Source organism: Cyprinodon tularosa, unplaced genomic scaffold (genome assembly GCF_016077235.1).
Source record: "Cyprinodon tularosa strain WSP-4 unplaced genomic scaffold, ASM1607723v1 ctg37, whole genome shotgun sequence".
In the NCBI taxonomy this organism is placed as follows: domain Eukaryota; kingdom Metazoa; phylum Chordata; class Actinopteri; order Cyprinodontiformes; family Cyprinodontidae; genus Cyprinodon; species Cyprinodon tularosa.
In genome coordinates this window covers 2286760-2307004 of record NW_024039085.1, presented here as the reverse complement: position 1 = coordinate 2307004, position 20245 = coordinate 2286760, and the positions used below count along the sequence as shown (strand labels likewise).

Genomic DNA, 20245 nt, shown 5'->3' with positions numbered 1-20245 from the left:
CCCGTTAAAAGGGGTTTTTCCCTCTCCATGTCGCTACAAGATGCTTGTGGGGGGGTTGTATTTGATTTAATGATTTAAGCAATCAACTGGTTTTCCCTTTAAAAGAAAATTTGTATCAATTTTAAAATACTTTAATTTAAAGTCTTAATACATTTTTTTAAAATTTTTCCCCTATAAAATAACTAATTTAATTAATTAAAAACAATTTTCAAAGGTTTAAATAAAATAAAAAACCCAAAAATAAAATATTTCCCATTCTTCAGAAATCTAAAGCCCCATATCAAACATACTGTAGAAAAATACCCCCAATAACCCCCAAACCCCATTCTCACTTTAACCCCTTCATCAAAAAAGAAAAAGCTTTAAAGCCTCCCCTTTTAAAAGAACCCGGGGGCTCCTCACACCTTTTAAAACTGGTTTGTTTTCCAAAAGGAAACCTGATAAAAAAATAAAAATTTTCCCCCATTTTATTTTTTTAAAATTTTAAAGGAAACCCTATAAACCTTCGTTGAATGGTTCTGTTAAAATAAGGCATCCACTCTGATATAAGAGGTCTTCCATAACCCCCCCCTTTAAATAAAAAAAGGGGGGAAAAAATTTTTTTCCCACAAAGGGATGTCCCTGCCCCACATTTTTTAAAATTTTTTAATTACATTTAAAAACCTTTAAAACCATTTTAACTTAACAAATAAACCAAAAAAATTTGTTCAATAGTTTGAGGTCCCTTCAACAGGGTCAAAGCAAAACTTGGCTCCCGGGGGGGGTTTGGTTTCAGGGGCCCTTTAAACACTTTCCTTCTTTTCACTACCTTTAAAAAAGAAAATAAAGCTGCATAAAATTTTAGTTTCACCCAAACCCAATAGAACATGATTTAAAAAAAAACTAGACTTTAAAGGGTACTGAAAAGTTAAAAAAAACCCAAAGGAATTAAAGGGGTTAAGGGAAGAAGTGCCAAATCCCACCCCCCCACCATTTTGGGGTGGGCCCTCCCCTTCAAGTGGAGCTTGAAGAATTTCTTCAACCAAAAGGCTCTGTTCAAAGAAAAAATGAATTTCTTCAAGAAGTCTCCCCCCCTTTTCCCTTATTTCCTTTCCTTTTTATTTTCCATAAACTAAATCACCGACTTGTGGTCAAACGTCTTTGCATTTTTCACTAGATGGGAATTTTTGCGTCTCCTTTAAAAAACATGTTATGGCTTTAGTTAATTTGTAGTTTTGGCTTTAGTTTTATGGGTTTATAGTTTCGCATTAAAAGGTGGGGTTGAGTTAATTTCGGTGGGAAATTTGTTTTAAAGTTTGGAATTTGGGGAACCTTTTGGGTTTTTTGGGAAAAAAATTTTTTTTTTAAAAGTTGAAATTTTTAATAAATAAAAAGAAAAGTAAAATTGGGGAAAATTTCAATTTGGGAAAAAAATCCTTTCATTTATCCAATGTAAAGGCAATATGTAATAACCCCCATTGCCACCTACCAAAGCAAGAGCATTTATTCAAATTTGTAACTGGAAAACAAGCTAAGGAGGTCATAAGAAAAGTGTTAGGACAGCACTAAGACAGTCATTACAAATGTTGACTGTTAGAACTAAGATGAATACTCCTTGAAGGCTTTGCACTGTACAATGGTGATCAGAAACACTAGAAGGAGAGTGACACCACCAAAGATGCACCATCTGAACCTACTACCACTCCCCAATGTCTATACTGCAGAAAAATATGTGGGACTGGACTTTTCACACACCTGAATATCTACAGGGACCAAGACAGAGGACAGTCATATTTGAATTCAAGTGACCGCAGATGATGATGCCGATGATAACATGTTACACGTTAAATAAGGGTGCCTAGGGAAAATTGCTGTCTTGATGGAAAACTAATTTTCCCACTCAGACAGTTTGATCACAGAGCGTAAAATCTGCGCTCCTCCTCCTCCTCCTCAAATCTTCTCCCTGACTTACAGAAAGGCCTCCCAAGACATTTTCCCTGAGTGAGCCTGACCTTCCATTAATTGACTCTAAATTGGATTGCGACAATGCAGACTTTCCAACAAGGCCGTGTCCCTTGAGGAGTTTCACTCAGAAGTTGTAGTTGCAAAGCATCATACAACACAAGTAGTTCTTATGTTGGAAATAGTAACCCACAGGGGGGGTTGTTAACTCGTTCAATAACGTGGATTACATTCTATTTTCAGAACAAATATTTAAAAAAAATTAGAAAAAAAGCCTCTATAGCATCTTCAAGAAAGGACAAAAAAATCAAACAGTACAACATTGTTGTACGTTATTTAAAAAAAATCTTCTTTATCACAGTGAAAATATAAAATTTCAAAGACAATGTAAAGTTAGTATATAACACATTCACAATTTGAATATTATTGGCTTTTGAAGAAAGTTAAAAGCTATTTTAACATCTTTTTTAACTGTTTATTCTCATGAGCCCTCGTTTATCCAACACTGACTGCAGAAATGGAAAATAATGCCTCAGTAAAATCAGACTTCCTGTTGTGCAGTCTGTTCAACCATGCAACATTTCATCTTTGTACAGACTAACAAAAGTATAAAAGCTTCACACTGTTAAAGGTAGTAACACTTATGCAAGTGTGAGGTATCTATACCTTCACACAGTGCGCTATAACACAGAGAAAAGAAACATCAATGACTGTTTAATCTTTTTTTCACAGACTTACAAGTTTTGTTTTTTTTTACCTTCACATATTGTTTCTATTTATAAAAATATGTTTTCCAGTTTTCTCTAACAGCAGTAATCATTGGTAACACAAAAATACATTCCACATTTAGTTAATAATACTTAGATGTGGCAGTCTCAGTCTGAAGTTTATGGATTTTAATCGCTATATATTACAAGGTAAAATAAAAATACAATATAAGAATGAAATATAATCAAAAACTTTAGTTTTATGCAAATGTTCTCATCTAAATGCAGGTTTAAATCCCTTCTGCTATTTGAAAAAAATGTGTTGTCACATAAGGACAAGACTAAGCTATTTAGGGGTTATAAAAAGAAATTAGACAAGTGAAGTAAATATTTTTTTACACGAAAGAGCATTAAACAAACTGTGAGCATGGTGGTGGTAGTATCATGCTGGGTATAGTATCAATGATTAATGATTCAATTGAATTGATGCAAAATTAAAACATAGAGCTACATCGTCATCTTTAAGATACGCCTTGATTTTAAAATTCACTGTTATGATTCTCATTATAAGGAGAACACTCTCCTTGTATTTAAATGACCAAATCTTATATTTTTGTTAGACTGGCAGATATGAGGTTTAATGGATCACAGATTTGTAAACTAAACTGAATAGAAATTGTATTGTTGCAGACTTTACTAACGTTGAGTTTGTGGATTTAAATGTGCTCCATAATTGTGCAAAAATAGAGTGGTTATATATCATCCAGAAGGATGCCAGGGCTTTGTTGAGGGCTCCAACAGTTGTGGACTTAAGGTACATCAATCCAAATATTAGTAGAGATATATGTAATTGAGCCTGAATTAGAGAAAGGTATCTATAATACACTGCTAAAACCAAAAAAAGGAACACATCTCAGATCTGAACAAATGGCATATTCTCACTCGATAATTTGAAAACAAAATTACACAAAAATCACTAATGGAAATAAAAGTTATTAACTAATGCAGGCGTGTTTTTGGAGATGAACACAAAATTAAAGTAGAAAAACACACCACAGGTTCATCCATCTTTGATATAATGTCCTTATAATAGATCAAAATGAGGCTCAGTATAGTGTGTGGCCTCCATGTGCCTGTATGACCTCCCTACAACGCCTGGGTATGAGGTGGTGGATGGTGTCATGAGGGACAGCATCTTCTTCCAGACCTGAACTAAAGCTTCCCCTAACTCCTGGACAGTCTATAGTGTAATGTGATGTTGGTGGATGGATAGAGACATGATGTCCCTGATGTGCTAATCAGATTCAGGTCTGGGGAGCGGCTAGTGTATAGCTTCAATGCTTTCATCTTGCAGAACGTGCTGACATATTCCAGTCCCATGCAGTCTAGCATTGTCCTGCATAAAGAGGAACCCTGGGCCAACCACACCACAAGAGGTCTGAGGATTTCATTTTGGTACCTAATGGCAGTCATGCTACCTCTGGCGAGCACATGGAGAGTTGTGCGGTCCTCCAAAGGAATGACACCCCACCCCATTACTGACCCTCTGCCAAACAGGTCATGCTGAGGGATGTTACAGGCAGCAGAACGATCTCCATGGTGTCTCCAGACTCTGGGTGTGTTTGATTTCAGAGGCTGCATCCTCCAAGGTCCCGGTCTATCTGGACTGGATCCTTCGAGGTCCGTGAAAATAAGGAGGCCGGAAGAGTTTTGGCTATGGATTCAAAAGGTCCAGCTTTCACCGCACGTTCGCTTTGTCACCTAGCAACCATGAATGTTGACACAAAAAGCTGGAAAACAATGGATACAGAACCTTTCACTGTTGTTTTATAATTGTTTTATATTTATTGTAAAGTGAACAAAAACTACACTCATGAGAATACAGAGTGGAATAAAGGTGACAACCACCAGGAGCATGAACAAATGAAAGCAAATATAAAAGGGGTAGAAAGAGATGAGTAAATCTAAATAATATATGTATAAAAATATATCTGCAAAATATCTTAAATGCAAATATTACCCGTCACATAATGACTCAATAACCATTTAAAAAAACTATTAATTTCAGATGGAACTATTCACATACTTGTATTATATTAAACTGCACTTCCAATATTCACCACTGTTCGGCGCCAAGAACATTTTCCTCTGAGCATGTCCAGCCAGCTTGCTTGAACTCACAATGAATCATGGGATATCCAAGGCAACATAGAATACACAGAGTCCTTCAAAACAGGCAAAAAGAAGAATGCATTTGTCGGCCACATAATAGGGAGTCTTGCAATCCAAACAGGCCTCTGCGCTGCACTATGAGGTAATCGGCCTATGAAGCTGGCCTTCAGAGGACGCAGCCCATGAAATTGAACTCAGCATCTGTCACTTCTGTAACATGTGCTCAGTGTGAATTTGGTTTAATCTGTGAAGAGCACAGGGTGCTAGTGACGAATTGCGAATCCTGATGTTGCCAAGCGTCCTGCACAGTGTTGGGCTGTGAGCACAACCTCCATCTGTGGACATCGGGCCCTCATACCATCCTCACGGAGTCGGTTTCTAACCAATTGTACAGTGACATCCGAATATGTGGCCTGCTGGAGATCATGTTGGGGAGCTCTGGCAGTGCCCCTCCTGTTCCTCTTTGCACAAGCATGGGAGTAGCAGTCCTGCTGTTGGGTTGTTTCCACCTAACAGACGCAGGAAACCTTCTAGCGACAGTTTGCATTAATGTGGCATCCTGGATGAGCTGCACTACCTGAGCCATAGATACAGAAAAGATGTCTGTGGTTGCCACCTGCAGAACCACTCCATTAATGAGTGTGTCTTGCTAATTGCCCATAATTTCCTCCTGTTGTCTCTTCCATTTGCACAACAACATGAGAAATTGATGGTCAATCAGTGTTGCTTCATACATGGACAGTTTGATTTAAAAGAAGTTAGATTTAATTGAAGTAATATTGTTTTGTTGATGTGTTCCCTTTGTTTTTCTGAACATTGCATAAAATGTAAAATCTTTGAATTCATATCTTGGATTACCAGTCAATGCATTCAAATAATGCCTAAATAAATCCCTGAAAGCCTAAATATGGTACTCCTGCACATGATGAGTGTATGTAAACTGCTGCGCTTCACTGTAAAAACAGCAAGCCCTCATGTTCAGAGTTCTGCTTCAAAGAGGTGAGTAAAAAAGCACTGCCAAAACATCCAGAGTGCCCATATTCGTCGGGTTTGTCAGTCACGCAGCCGCTGTCTCCGGGGGATCTGTGACAAGAACTCCACATCATCATCTGAGGTAGAGGGGTGAGTGAGTATGATCCGGGGAATCTGCAGCATGAAAGAGAAAACGATTGAAGAAATAAAGAGCAGGTTATCAGATGTGATGAATTTAAATGTTAATTTTTACCCTTTTTAGGGGGAATTTTTTTTTTTTTTTTTTTTTTTTTTTTTTACAGTGTCCTGTCTGGCAAGGTGGCAATAAGAATAATTGTCTTGATGCCAAAAGGAGCCCAACAGATTTTACTTTCACAAGTGTAGCGGTATCGCAATTGCCATACCGCTCCACTTGTTTCATGTATATAAATTGCTTTATTATAATTATGCAGGGAGTTTTACAGTTCATATGGACACTGCAATGTAAGTAGAGCAGAAAAACAGAAGAAGAAGAAGGAAAAAGAAAAAGAAAAAAACAGGACAAAAGATGAAAGAAAGAGGAGATAGGAAGGAGACAATGACAAAACATTTTCAGTCTGCTTCAACACCTGTAATGAGATGGAGAAAAAAAAAAAAAAAAAGAAAAAAGAACAGCACAACCAAAAAACATGGTACGAGATATACAATAAAGCAAACACCTTGAAACTATCACTAAAGTAATATTATTAAGTCTGACATGTACTCTGTGTTACCTGAAGATATGAATGTGGGGTTTCTGTTTGGAAGTGAATCTCTAAGTACCTGAAGCCTAGCACCTGTAGTTGTTTGTGAGGGTGAACTTGTGCATGTAAAGTTTTAACCATAGAAAAAAATGCTCAATAGTGGTTGTGGAGAGCCGGAGAGGCACACCCCCCAGAGCACTGAGTCCAGCGCCGGGAGACCCAAAGCCCCAGGCGCCCAAGGGGACCCCAGAAGCGAAGGCACCAAGGCGGGGCCAGCCCCGGAAATCAGACCCCACCAAGGCAGGAGGAGAGACAGCCACGAGGAAGCCCTTTAGGGGGAAATTTAAGGTTATGTGCTACTTAGCACCTTGCAAAATTATTTATACCCCTTGAACTTTTCCAAATTATATTAGATGTGAAAACAATTAAAGATATTGGCAGAACACCATTTGTAGTGAAGAACTAAACCTCTTCATGGTGGAGGCAGAATAATACAAGGGGAATGTCTTGTTTTTCTTTCTGAGTATGGGTACCAAAGCTAGTCGTTAGTTGCAAAGTAAATATGAGGCTGTCCGCAGAGGAAACATTTGAGATGTTAGAAAATGAGGGACTGGAGCTAAGATGATTCTTGCTGTAAGGGAATGTCTCGAAAGCCCAAACTGTAAGGAGTTAGATTGAGGTGTAATCATTTGTTGGGATGCCCCAGTAAAAATATGTAACAGCACTTTAAAATTCCTGCTCACACAGACTCTCAATTCAGTCTGGCTTGGTTTATGCTATTTTTCAAAGAATTATTGACAAAAATGTCAGTATTCAATATTTGCAAAACTGGCTTTAAAAGACTTGAAGCTATAAATGTTTCACTGGACCTTAATACCCTTGCATGCCAGACTTTTCCACCAGCTTCACAATGATGCTTTTTATGTTAAGTGTTTCAACATCAGAAGTGTTTGTGAACTTGAAATGAGACAAAATATGGGGGGGGGGGGGGGGAATCAAAGAGTATAAATACTGGCAGCATCGCTGCGGTTTGAAAATGGCAATGAATAAATCTCCCTACCATCATTGTGTGATTCATCTCTTTAAGAGTGTCTTTCTTGAACTCCTCTGCTTCGATCTCAGACACGGTTTTGCTCAGATCGCTGTCATCAAGCTAAAACATAGAAAATTTGTCAATATCAACAAAACGAGAGAAAAAACTGTACAAGAGTAGACAATGTGTGCTGTTTTTTAGCTGTCTGGATTGATGGCTGTAAAACAATGTCAAATTTTCTATTATTTACTATTCTAATGCCAGGATGTGAATAAAAAAACACCCACATTGTTGTAACCATTGCAGACAACAGCTTCAATCTTCTTGGGCAAACAGCTTTCTGCCTCTTCCAGTTCTGAGGAAGGCATCCTCTCTCTGAGCACCTTCAACTTGATGCAGCTCCCAGCATTTCTGAGGGCAGCGACTGCTTCATGGTGGGCTGCCCCCTGCATGCACAGACCGTTGACCTGAGAGGGCACAGGTCGGGTTATAAATCTTAGTGGCAAGAAGAGGGAGCAAGAGTGTGTCTCTGGGGAAATGACTGGAAATTACATGTTTGGGGGTTTATTTTTTCTCTCAGTCCACACTGAGAGGCTTCTGTTGGTCTATGATGCCCCCCACTGGTTAGAAGCGATAAATCTAAGCTTCATAACACTGCAGTATATTTATGTAATACTTTCCTAAGGAATCAAACTTGGCCAAAGAAAAAAAAAACATAAAAACAACCAAAACAAAAAGCAAACATTCACTTTCCTACCTCAAGCACTCTATCTCCAACATGGATCCCTGCCTTTTCAGATGGTCCTCCTTGAGCTACCCTTGAAATAAAAATACCCTGAGAGGGAAAAAAAAGTTAAGATTATAAAGCAATACTTAAAGTTTTCTCAGTTGGTTTATACAGTTGAGACAACTATAGGATTTTAGAGGTGCCTGCTTCAAATCATCCTCATTCAGAAAGCCAAAAAGCTGCCGAGTAAAAGACTGATGGGCTATGTTGCAAGACTGGGCAACTCTGCTCTCCTACTCCAGCACTCACCTCGTCGTGATCTTTGTAAGGCAGAGATCCTTTTCCGCCAGCAATGCTTATCCCCAAACGACCACTTTGGCCCGATACTTTGATCTGCAACTGATAAAAAGCTTTCATCACAAGTAAAGCAAAGATTATGTGTAGTTCCCCCCTGATAGGAGCAGCTCAGTATAGATAACAGCAGTTGAAAATGGATTATGAATATGTGAAGACACTCCTGAATTAGTCATAGCAAAGCCAGGGGGTTATTTTGACATTTAGGTAACAGGCAGTGTGAATTTACTTTTAATGGCACTTGAGAGGCAGATTCTGCAGGAAGACTGACTGGGGAAGAGCTCAGGAAGCTTGTGACTGATGGTGTCCTTATCTTGCAGACAGGGTCTCCATGGAGACCGGACCCTGCATTAAGAGCTGTGGGTTGTGAGGAATTCTTGCCCTCTTGTGTTTCATCTATCTGATGGCGAAACAGACGTGGTGGAGCTTCTCTCGTAGAAAAACAACCTGTACAGCTCTGTTGGTATAAGAGAAATTAGTGCTCTCACTGTCCTCCAGTGAAATAAAATAGAATCAATCTACAGTACTAGGTTATATATATAGTGCTTCTGATAAACAATTCTTCCCTCTGAAGATCTTTCAAAGTTTGTTTTATGTTGCCTGTTTTATTTCTGGTTGTTTGAATAATTTTTTTCTGTTGATAAATAAAAATACATTTAACAGAAATCATCCATCCATTTGTTTTCATACCCCTTTATTACAATCCCACTAAATAAAATAAGGCTTTATTGCCTTCAGAAGTGGTTTTATCAGCGACTAAACGCATTAAACGCTCATGTAAAACCTTAAGAGGTTCTGTTGGCAAGAATAGAAGATGTCCTTATTATGACACAATATCCTTCTAAAAGGAATCAAATGAAATATATTTACTGCAGAACAGTTTATATAGTGAATTCCTCTCAACAAAAATTGATTTGGATAAAGCTGAATTTATTATCAGTTTATGATGAGAGTTTTAAATATTCACTTTCCATGTGAATGCAGTGCATACATTTATTTTGAAACTTTCAGTGTCGGGTTTCATGTAGAAATGTTCTAATGTTTAAATGTTTACATTTAGAATAGTTGTTAATAAATGTAAATAGAGCTATAAACATTGATTATAAAACTAAAATTGGTGTAAATTACCATTTTGTGCCCATTCCATAGTTTAAACATTTGAATTGAATATTTTTTTTTCATTATTTTTTAAATTTAGATAAGTTTTCTTCTTAAGTCATGCACGTAATTTTAAGGAAGGGACAGGGGGGAAGTGTCCCCTGCACTTTTTCAAATGTCCGTTTTGGTCCCATGCACCTTTTACTATCCAAAAAACAATTTTATGCTAAAGTACACCGACTATCATTATGCACTAGAACCAAGTGGAAAAACCGCAGCTCAAGCTGAAGCCCACTTCCCTGAGCTTAAACCGCCCACAAGCTCCTGATTGGCCCCCCTTCTTTTCCTGTGTGATTGGCTGTTACTCCTGAGAAGCTCACTTTACAAACATCTTATGCGCCACTGAATCAGGTCTGTGATTGGATGGTCAAACTCGCTGGAGTTAGTTACATTATAAAAAACTTGAAAATTTCATCCATGATCATAATGCATATTTATTTTAAAACCTATATGTTGTGCTTTATGGGGCTAAGGGGAGAAGTCCATGTAGTTTTTTCCAACAAGCCATGTAGGGGACAAAATTAAAGGAAAAGATACAGCCAGAGCTTCTGTTAAATGGCTCAGATCAAAGTATAATGAAGTGAGTTATCAATGGCAAACATTTAAAGGAAGTAAATACTTTTGAGCGGTGCTGTATCAAATAACTGGATGATCTCAGCTGTGCATTTAGAAAGTATTAAGTCACAGCTTAAAGCTAGCTGGATCAAGAACAACTTTTTATAGTGGGGATGGTATCAGGAAATCAGATACAACCCATTTTAGTCTATTGAAAGACCTTTAGAAATGCTGCAGCAGCTAAAATTAAAGAATAAAAGCAGGTCTGCTTCTCAAGCTAAAACAAAAAAAGGAGAATCTGTGGAGAGCATGGAAGAGTTCAACTAAAACAGACCTCTTCTGCTGGTTCAGCTCTTTCTTTGCTCCTCTGTAGGTCAGAGCAGCAAACACAAGCATTATTCTTGACAGCAAACATCTGAGGTCCCCAGTCTTTGGTCCCAGTCCAGCTGAAGTCTGAGACGGCCCAGCTCTGGCAGCCGGTCCCGGGGGGCGGATTACTGTGACGGTTCCTACTCTCCTATAGATAATCAGAAGACATCAGCTGATGCTAAAAAAAAATAAAAAAAAGTCATTTCAGGAAGAAGGACCTAAGCAATGACTGGAGGGATAAAAAAAAAAAAGTCCCTGATCCTGACTGTAAGTGCTCAACGTCAAGCTGTTAAGGAATGAAAACAAAAAGTGAACGCTGCAGTATTAAAATCCTGCTCTTATTCACAGAGAATGCATACTTACATACAGTAACAGATTCAAAGAGCAATCTTACATTTTTTCCAACAACATAGGCTTGATTGAACCTGAAATGTGAAAAGATTACATAGAAAAAGGCATGCCACTGCAGCATAAAACGCAGCACATGCAGGGTGGAGGTGCTCTACATCATGCTCAGCTGGTTGGAAACAACAGGGAAAACAAAAGGATCTGGGAGCTTATTTATTATGTCAAAATCATGTTTCATTTAAATCTACCCCAGCAGCCAATTTTCTTTGGATGAGCATCATTTTGAACCCAACGCACCTTTTCTTTTGCCACACTCTGCTAATCACAGATCACCTCGAGGCAAAATGCAGGAAGGAATAAGAAACATGTGGGTTTAGTGTTGCACTCACTTTTATTGATCAGTGGTTAAAAAGGTCAGCAAATCTCAAGGTTTACAGCCAGTCTGAGATCTTTACTGTGCAGCTTTATCGGAGAATAATAGCACACAAAAAAAAGAACACTTGAACCATTTGCTCTGGTCCACTTTCTGCAAATCGATCTAACAGCAAATTAACACAGTTTATCAGGTACCATTATAAAACAAAAGTGGAGTATCAATGAGAAGTGCATCTGAGAGGAACAATGTCAATTTTAGAGTAATCATCATAAAAAACCCTCAATCCCCCCAAAGCTCTGATAGTTGATCTACACAGTTCTCTTTAAAATAAAGCAACCCTTAAAAAGATAAAAATATGTCCGTTTGGCATCTATAAGGAAAAGTAATGCAAAGCAGTAAGGTACAGCGTTATTGAATAGAACAGGATCCTGACAGAGTAATCACAATGCAAATTGCAATGTAAATTTGATGTGCAGTAATTGAATGCAGAGTTGAATATTCTAAAAAAAAGATTCCCCAGACCGAGGAAATAAAAAAAGACATTGCTGACTGTTTTGTTCATTACCTTGATTTTAGAAAAATAGAGATCCATGTACCAAGTTAAAGTGAAGCTTAAACCGATTAAGAAGAGACTTGCTATACATTTTTATTTACATCTGAGCTGCCAAAAAGTATAAAAGTATCAATATTCACAATAGATTTACAATAATCTTTAAATCAGTAGGTTCGAAAACCCGGCTCCTATTCTCTGTCCCAAAATGTAGAAAGACCCAGTGTTTTAAAAAATAAAATAAAACAAACACAATACATTTAATAGGTTTGTAGTGCAACTACCTAATGAATTCTTAAAGATCACTTTTTTAAAAAGTAATGCATTTTTAAAATATACAGTCAAAAAAAGGAGCATCTCTGTGCAGGTTTTTGCTGCGGGTGTTTGTTAAAAAGAGGAAGGCACGGCGGCCCTGGTAGACAGTTTCATTTTTTTCCCCACACAGGACTGGAGATGGAGCCAGCTTTCAGGTTGTATGACCAGACGACAGGTAGGCCAAACTGGGATTTGTAGGTAAAAAGAAAAAAAAAAAAAGGCAACAACAACACAGGACTGCAGGGTTGCGCAGGGCGATATGGCAGGACACAGAAGGAGAAAAAAAAAAAACACTTCTGAGGTAAAGGTCAGACGGACGTAGTCACTCCATCTGCAGCGTTATTGACCTCATTTTTGTTGGAGTCCAGGGCGTTGCGGACGCTCTCTGCGGTTTTCTTCATGGTTTTTAGCTCGCCGGGGTGAGGCGTGGCTCTCCGTAGTAGTGTTCCCTGTGAGAGAGATGCACATCAACAGTTGAACATATACCATAAAAAAGTCCTGATACTGTGGTGTTTAGGCGGGATGAGTGAGCTGTGATGCTTACAATTAGGGGATATCGGGTGCTTTAAGGTAAATTAGGGGCTGCATAAATATAACCGTGATACAAAACTCTAAAACAAGCGGTCATGGCTTCTGCTCTTTTCAGAGCAGAAGTTCTCCCTCAGTTAAGCAAACAAGAACTTGGCAGATAGACGTTTGAATACCTTCCCATATTTCAACACACTCCTGAGATTGTGGAGAATTAATGTGAATCACAGTGATACCAAGAAGTAGAGCTGCTTGGTTACATCAGGTAATGCACATGAAAAACGGGTTTTTAATGGAAATCAGCTGCAAAAGCAATGAGGATGCCTCTCTGTGTCTGTTGGCAGGGTTCGGTCGGAGAGTTTTATATTTACAACTCTGCAGATCTGCAAGTCTTTATTTATATTACCATTTAATGATTCACAATGAATTACACTCCACTAAACAACATCAATCTGGTTTTATGTTTAGCCTTTGAGTCTTTTTGTGAAGGAAATTAAGAGCATAATCTCCTGCTTAAGGTTTTTTAAAACAATTTTATGAATTTTTCATGCATCAAGAGCTAACCAAAATGAAAATACAGGTGCTGGTCATAAAATTAGAATATCATGAAAAAGTAGATTGATTTCAGTAATTCCATTTAAAAAGTGAAACTTGTATATTATATTCATACATTACATACAAACTCATATATTTCAGATGTTTATTTTGTTTAATTTTGATGATTACAAATGACAACAAATGAAAATCTCAAATTCATCATATCAGAAAATTAGAATATTGTGAAAAGGTTCTAAATTGATGGCCCCTGGTGCCACACTCTAATCAGCTAATTAACTCAAACCACCTGCAAAAGCCTTTAAATGGTCTTTCAGTCTAGTTCTATAGGCTACACAATCATGGGGAAGACTGCTGACTTGACAGTTGTCCAAAAGACGACCATCGACACCTTGCACAAGGAGGGCAAGACACAAAAGGTCATCGCTAAAGAGGCTGGCTGTTCACAGAGCTCAGTGTCCAAGCACATTAATAGAGAGGCGAAGGGAAGGAAAAGATGTGGTCGAAAAAAGTGTACAAGCAAGAGAGATAACCGCACCCTGGAGAGGATTGTGAAACAAAACCCCTTCAAAAATGTGGGGGAGATTCACAAAGAGTGGACTGCAGCTGGAGTGAGTGCTTCAAGAACCACCACACACAGACGTATGAAAGACATGGGTTTCTGCTGTCGCATTCCTTGTGTCAAGCCACTCTTGAACCACAGACAGCGTCAGAAGCGTCTAAAGAGAAACAGGACTGGACTGCTGGTGAGTGGTCCAAAGTCATGTTCTCTGATGAAAGTAAATTTTGCATTTCCTTTGGAAATCAAGGTCCCAGAGTCTGGAGGAAAAGAAGAGAGGCACTTCATCCACGTTGCTTGAAGTCCAGTGTAAAGTTTCCACAGTCAGTGATGGTTTGGGGTGCCATGTCATCTGCTGGTGTTGGTCCATTGTGTTTTCTGAGGTCCAGGGTCAACGCAGCCACATACCAGGAAGTTTTAGAGCACTTCATGCTTCCTGCAGCTGACCAACTTTTTGGAGATGCAGATTTCATTTTCCAACAGGACTTGGCACCTGCACACAGTGCCAAAGCTACCAGTACCTGGTTGAAGGACCATGGTATCCCTGTTCTTAATTGGCCAGCAAACTCTCCTGACCTTAACCCCATAGAAAATCTATGGGGTATTGTGAAGAAGAAGATGCAATACACCAGACCCAACAATTCAGAAGAGCTAAAAGCCACTATTAGAGCAACCTGGGCTATCATAACACCTGAGCAGTGCCACAGACTGATCGACTCCATGCCACGCCGCATTGCTGCAGTAATACAGGCCAAAGGAGGCCCAACTAAATACTGAGTGCTGTACATGCTCATACTTTTCATGTTCATACTTTTCAGTTGGCCAACATTTCTATAAATCCTTTGTTTTTATTGGTCTTCAGTAATATTCTAATTTTCTGATATGATGAATTTGAGATTTTCATTTGTTGTCATTTGTAATCATCAAAATTAAACAAAATAAACATCTGAAATATATGAGTTTGTATGTAATGTATGAATATAATATACAAGTTTCACTTTTTAAATGGAATTACTGAAATCAATCTACTTTTTCATGATATTCTAATTTTATGACCAGCACCTGTATATATAATATAATGCATATATTAAAAACGTCTCTATTCTACTCTCTAATAAACACATCTCCATAACAAAGTTAATTTATTTCATTGATTCACACGATTTATTTCAAGCTTTCATTTGTATTAGAGTTTGATGACTTACAGCTAAAAAATATAAGTTTCTCAGAGAACTTTTATATTTTATAAAGATTTTATTTAAAAAAAATTAGATTCTAGTGAAGAAATGTTTTCCAGCTGTAAAATACGGCAACATTAAGCGTCCTTAATACTTGGTTGGACCTTTAAAAAAAAATTTGCCTCATCAGGGTTGCGTGACACAGCCTGTGTTGCTGGAGATATTATAAGGAAGGATTCTTTCTAAGAGGCCTTCAGCTCCTCTGCATCTGGAATCCAGTAAAATAAAATCCACTTTTCATAATACTTGTTAGCTGAGGGAGAGATGCGGCGCTCTAAAGCTTCCCGGTAACGCGCTGATCTGAGTTTAAACTTCAGAAAACGCAGTGAACCAAAACCAAATGACATGATGCTCCAAATCATTACTGACTGGGAAATTCATACACATGCCTCTCCATTCTTCCGCCACCATTCTGTCCTTCATATCCAAATGCCTACTTTGGACTAAAATGCATCTTAGACAAAATAAAAGTGGTCTCAGAGTTGTGGCCTATATCCTGAGTATGTCTGTGTATCTCTTATAGCTTTACTTTTTCTGTCGCACTTTTTCCTACCACTCAACTTTCAATTATCATTTTTGTACTCTTAACAGCTACCTTCTGGGTAAACCGTCTTTAACGGCTCAACCCTTTATAGGTTTTCACCGACTGATTGTAGGACAACTTATTGTGGAGAATATAATGCATTATATTTTTGTATTGTGAAAACCATAATCTACAGAAGAGGATTAGGGCCACTGAAAAAAAAAAAAGTTAACTGATTTTTAAATTTTATTTCAGTTTAACAGAATTTTAACTGAATTCTGAATTCTTAGATTAAAGTAAGAATTTTGAGATTAAAGTCAGAGTTCTGAGATTAAAGTCAGAATTATAAGAAAAAAAGTCAGAATTCTAAAAAAAAATTAGAATTCTGAGAAAAAAGTCATAATTCTGACTCCCCCCCCCCCCCCCCCCCCCCCCCCCCAAGTTAAACTGAAAAATATAAAAAAAATCCTCTTCCGTAATAATCTATTGGAAGATAAATTCATTAAAATTATCACCTTTTTTGGGAATTGAATTACTAAGAAATATTAATAAGTGTTAATTAGTCTCACCTTTTCATCATCGTCATCCTCCTCGCCCTCATCCATGAAGTGAATGGAGCTGATCCTGTTCATGTCTTTGCCATCCCAGACCTCATCAGCCATCCCGTTCACCAGGCTCTCCAGACCTCCAAAGCGGGCCAGATTGTCAGAGCCTGGAAGATGTTTTTGAAGAACCAATACATTTAGCCTCAGTGAGGTTCTGACAGAAAGATAAATCATACATGAAAAATAGCAAGTGCAAACTGCAGGAACTTATTTCAGCAATCAATATGTTTGTTACAATCTGTCCTCGGCTCAATCAATGAGAGCCGTCAAACACCCCGCTGCTAATAAGAGAGGGACTCAAACTGCCAGATCACAGTTTCAAATCCCAGCTTAGTCACAGGCTCACAGCAACACAATCTCCCCTGCCCCCAACCGAAGCCTCACCCAGCTGAAAGCCATATCTTTAAAACTGCATTTCTAACACAAGCGAAGGACATAGTGTCTCAACAAACAAGCATTTGCTGTGATATCTTGTTTGTTGTGAACAGGATTATAAAAAAAAATAAAAAATACTTGTAAATATCAAACAAATCTACAAACAAAAATCTGTTCAGAGATTTGAAAGTCTGCCACCAGTGGCTTCCGAACGCCACATGGATGAGCTTTCAATGTCAGCCTGTCAGCCAATGTTAAGCCTCTTTTAGCTGGAAAATCCACAACATTTCTGAAAGAAAAAAACATCCTAAGAAGGCCTCAGAGGACCAGAGAGATTCTGATCTATCAAAGGCACGACAGTCCCTTACAGCACCTCATATCAGAGATATAAAAGCATCAGAGGGCAGCGGTTCACCAAGCAGATCATGTAGTAATGTCACTGAATATGGGGTGGCGAATGCTTTGGAAGGAGGCGAGAACTGCTGGTCGCTTCTGGACGCAGTCGAAGCAGTTTGTAATTTCAGTCAGGTATCGGAAAAAGGTCTCATCTCAGTTTCTGCTTCTGATACCGAGCCCGACTCAATTATTGCAGATATCCACAGGTATTCCATGAGTGACATAAATTACCTGATTCACTGGGTTGCTGAGGCAGCAGGACGCAGGTGAGCACCTTCTCTCCTGATTCAGGATCTTCGTCTGGCTGAAAGGTGAGAAGCGGCTTCGACTGGTTTTCCGACAGCCAAAGGGCCTTCAGATGTAGCGTGGTCAGAGACATCGGCAGGTATGACAGGCTAAACAGGATGGAAAGCAAAACACAGAACCAGTTCAACATTAACAAACAATTCGCCTAAAAGTAGAAAGAAATATTTAAACCTAAAATGTTAAATTCATACATATTTAATAACATAACACAAAGTAACATATTTCTATTTTAAATTCTATTTAGTTATAATAATGGCTAAGTGTAAAGGGAACTTTTAGTTAACCAAAAACAGAGACTTTTACCTAAGACCAATAAAAAGGGGAGATTTTTCAATATTTGTTTATTATTGTCTTTTCCACAGTATAAATCGTAAAAGTCACATATACATACTGTCACCTGACCCGGGCAGTCGTGGGTGAGGGGTTAGGGTGTCAGACTTGGATCCCAAAGGTTACCGGTTCGACTCCTGACCCGCCAGGTTGGTGGGGGGAGTAATTAACCAGCGCTCTCCCCCATCCTCCTCCATGACTGAGGTACCCTGAGCATGGTACCGTCCCGCCACACTGCTCCCTTGGGGCGCCATTGAGGGCTGCCCCCTTGCACGGGTGAGGCATAAATGCAATTTCATGGTGTGCAGTGTTCACTTGTGTGTGCTGTGTCACAATGACAATGGGAGTTGGAGGAGTTTCCCAAAGGGCTTTCACTAAACTTTAGTGTAAGTTGTGCTAATGTGCTCATAAAATTACCAACATTCTTGTAATAATATCTATCCAAAAATCCAAACTGAAACCTAACAAAAGTTTTAAAATACACATACTTTATGGTTTTCTTGTTATTTCACTAATTTTCCACTTTAATACTTCCACTAAATAACTTTTACCTCCCAGCAGCTCGCATGCTTCCTACCAAGTCAGGTCTGTGTTAAGTATTATAACCAACTAGTGCTCAAAAATCATGATTAATCGATTATTGAAATAATCTTCAACTAATTTAGTAATCGATGAATCGTTAACTGGAGTATAGAGACTCTAAAACATGCCTTTAGCTGACAAAGCAATTCACTCAGAGCAGTAATTATATAGAAATTGTAAAAAAAAAACTATATAAATATTTTGCATTTGAGATACAAAAACTTTTTCGTGCATCAACATGCTCTATCATGAACTCCTTAATTGGAAAAGTTTTAGTTTCACCATGTTTATTTCTGTAAAAAACTTTCTTTAAAACCTTTTCCTTCCTTTTCAAATAATTGACAGATTCATCAATTAGCAAAATAATCTTTAGTTGCAGACCCATAACCAACCCTTCCACACACTATCATATTTGTCTGTCTCCAATCTTAATGATGCAGTTATTTTCTCCATGACATAAATACTTGATAAGATATCAATCCATTCTCCACTATAGGTACAAAAGTACTATGCCATCTTATGGTTATTGCTTTCTTAGCAGCCAGAAGCAGTATTCTCAACATAACATAGCCCATGTTACGGCCTAAATAATAATGGGGAACACTGCTGAGTTTCCTAGCAGGCGGCAACTGAGGAAGTCATAAAAAGTCTTGGAAAATGTCTGGAGGAAGAGGAGCAGAGCGCAGCATCCACGTTACTTTAGGTCGAGTCTGAAGTTTCTCTGGTCAGACAGGATCTAAGTAAACACGTCTGCTTGTTTTGGTCCCATGTGTTTTATCAAGTCAAGACTTGAGAAACTGCTGAGAGGGCTTCCCTAATACATCATGTTGATCATCTCCACGCCACGGCAAACTAATGTAGCATTCAACAGATAAAGAAACGTCAGCCATTAAAGTTGTAGGGAAACGGCTGTTCCAACCGTTGCATTTCTGAATTCTTCCGAGTGGTGCACGACTTTACACGAGTGAATAAAGTGAATGTGATTGGTCGATTATCAAGAGGGCGGGATTGTAGTGGCGGAAGGTTCGCAAGTAAGTTTGATTGTAGCCGGGTTTTTTTAAAGCATCCTGCTAATCAGTTAGCAACTTAGTGCTAGTAGGTTCCCAATGGGAAACTACATTGGGACCAAGTAGCAATAAATAGGTGACTTAGAAACGACTAGGGCTGCAACATCGAATCGATAAAAATCGACTTTTAAAAGCGTTGGCAATGAATTTAATCATCGATTAGTTGTGTCGCGCGATTAATGCGTCATCCGCCGCCGCCGTCATCATCACATCCACTTGACTGAAACGGTGGAAGAAAAAAAAAATACGGCAGAGCGAGTCAGCGCCGCAGTTGCAGTGTTGCCAACTCAGCGACTTTTCAGACCCCTCCAGCGACTATTTTTCAAAAAAGCGACTAGCGACAAATCTGGCGACTTTTTACGGTGTCACTGGCGGCTTTTGGAGACTCTTACGTGAATGCATGTATCGTTCCTACTCTGCCATGGGGCGCCTCCCCCATCCCCACCCCGTTCTCCCTCTCCCACAGGAGTCCCTCTCAGCGCTGCAGTCAGAGGATGTTTACCTTCAGCGTCCAGACAGCAAATGAAGCGCGCATGCGCCGGGATTGACGGCGCAAATTGATCACAATAATTAAAATAGCCTGCGCTTTGTAAAGTGAAAAAAGTCGTAACATGCAACTTTTGTAAAAACAAATGAACATGGCACGGAAGCACCACTGTTATGACGCAGCACCTGAAAAGAAAAGACGTTGGAGCCTTCAATGGCAGTGAAGAGAGCTGATCAGCAGGATGAGTAACCATGTTTGTTTCATTTTAAAGTGGGGAAATGTAACGTTAGTTTCTCAGGTAGCTCATCTGATGCTTTCCTTACCTTGTTAGTAGGTTACAGACAGTGATAAGGTTGGCTACTTATTTTACTTTTAATTTCATTTGAATTAGCTTA

At 38.7% G+C, this 20245-nt stretch overlaps 2 protein-coding genes across 2 annotated transcripts in view; both read right to left on the bottom strand.

Moving 5' to 3' along the window:
* Positions 1 to 7801: 7801 nt before the first annotated feature.
* LOC119790741 (protein scribble homolog) lies at positions 7802 to 10917 on the bottom strand. Its single transcript, XM_038296448.1, has 5 exons — positions 10676 to 10917; positions 8858 to 9085; positions 8584 to 8673; positions 8305 to 8382; positions 7802 to 8014 (listed from the first exon to the last, which is right to left on the bottom strand). Exons 1-5 carry the CDS (start codon positions 10754 to 10756, stop codon positions 7802 to 7804), a joined length of 690 nt encoding a protein of 229 aa, XP_038152376.1. The 5' UTR covers positions 10757 to 10917.
* A 513-nt stretch (positions 10918 to 11430) lies between these two features.
* lrrc1 (leucine rich repeat containing 1) overlaps positions 11431 to 20245 on the bottom strand; it is a 37080-nt gene continuing 28265 nt past the window's right edge. The window contains exons 13-15 of the mRNA XM_038296294.1: positions 17310 to 17473; positions 16272 to 16414; positions 11431 to 12748 (exon numbers count right to left, since the gene is read on the bottom strand). Coding sequence (XP_038152222.1) covers positions 12608 to 12748; positions 16272 to 16414; positions 17310 to 17473 — 448 coding nt within the window. The 3' untranslated portion in view covers positions 11431 to 12607. The remainder of the gene's footprint in view (positions 12749 to 16271; positions 16415 to 17309; positions 17474 to 20245) is intronic.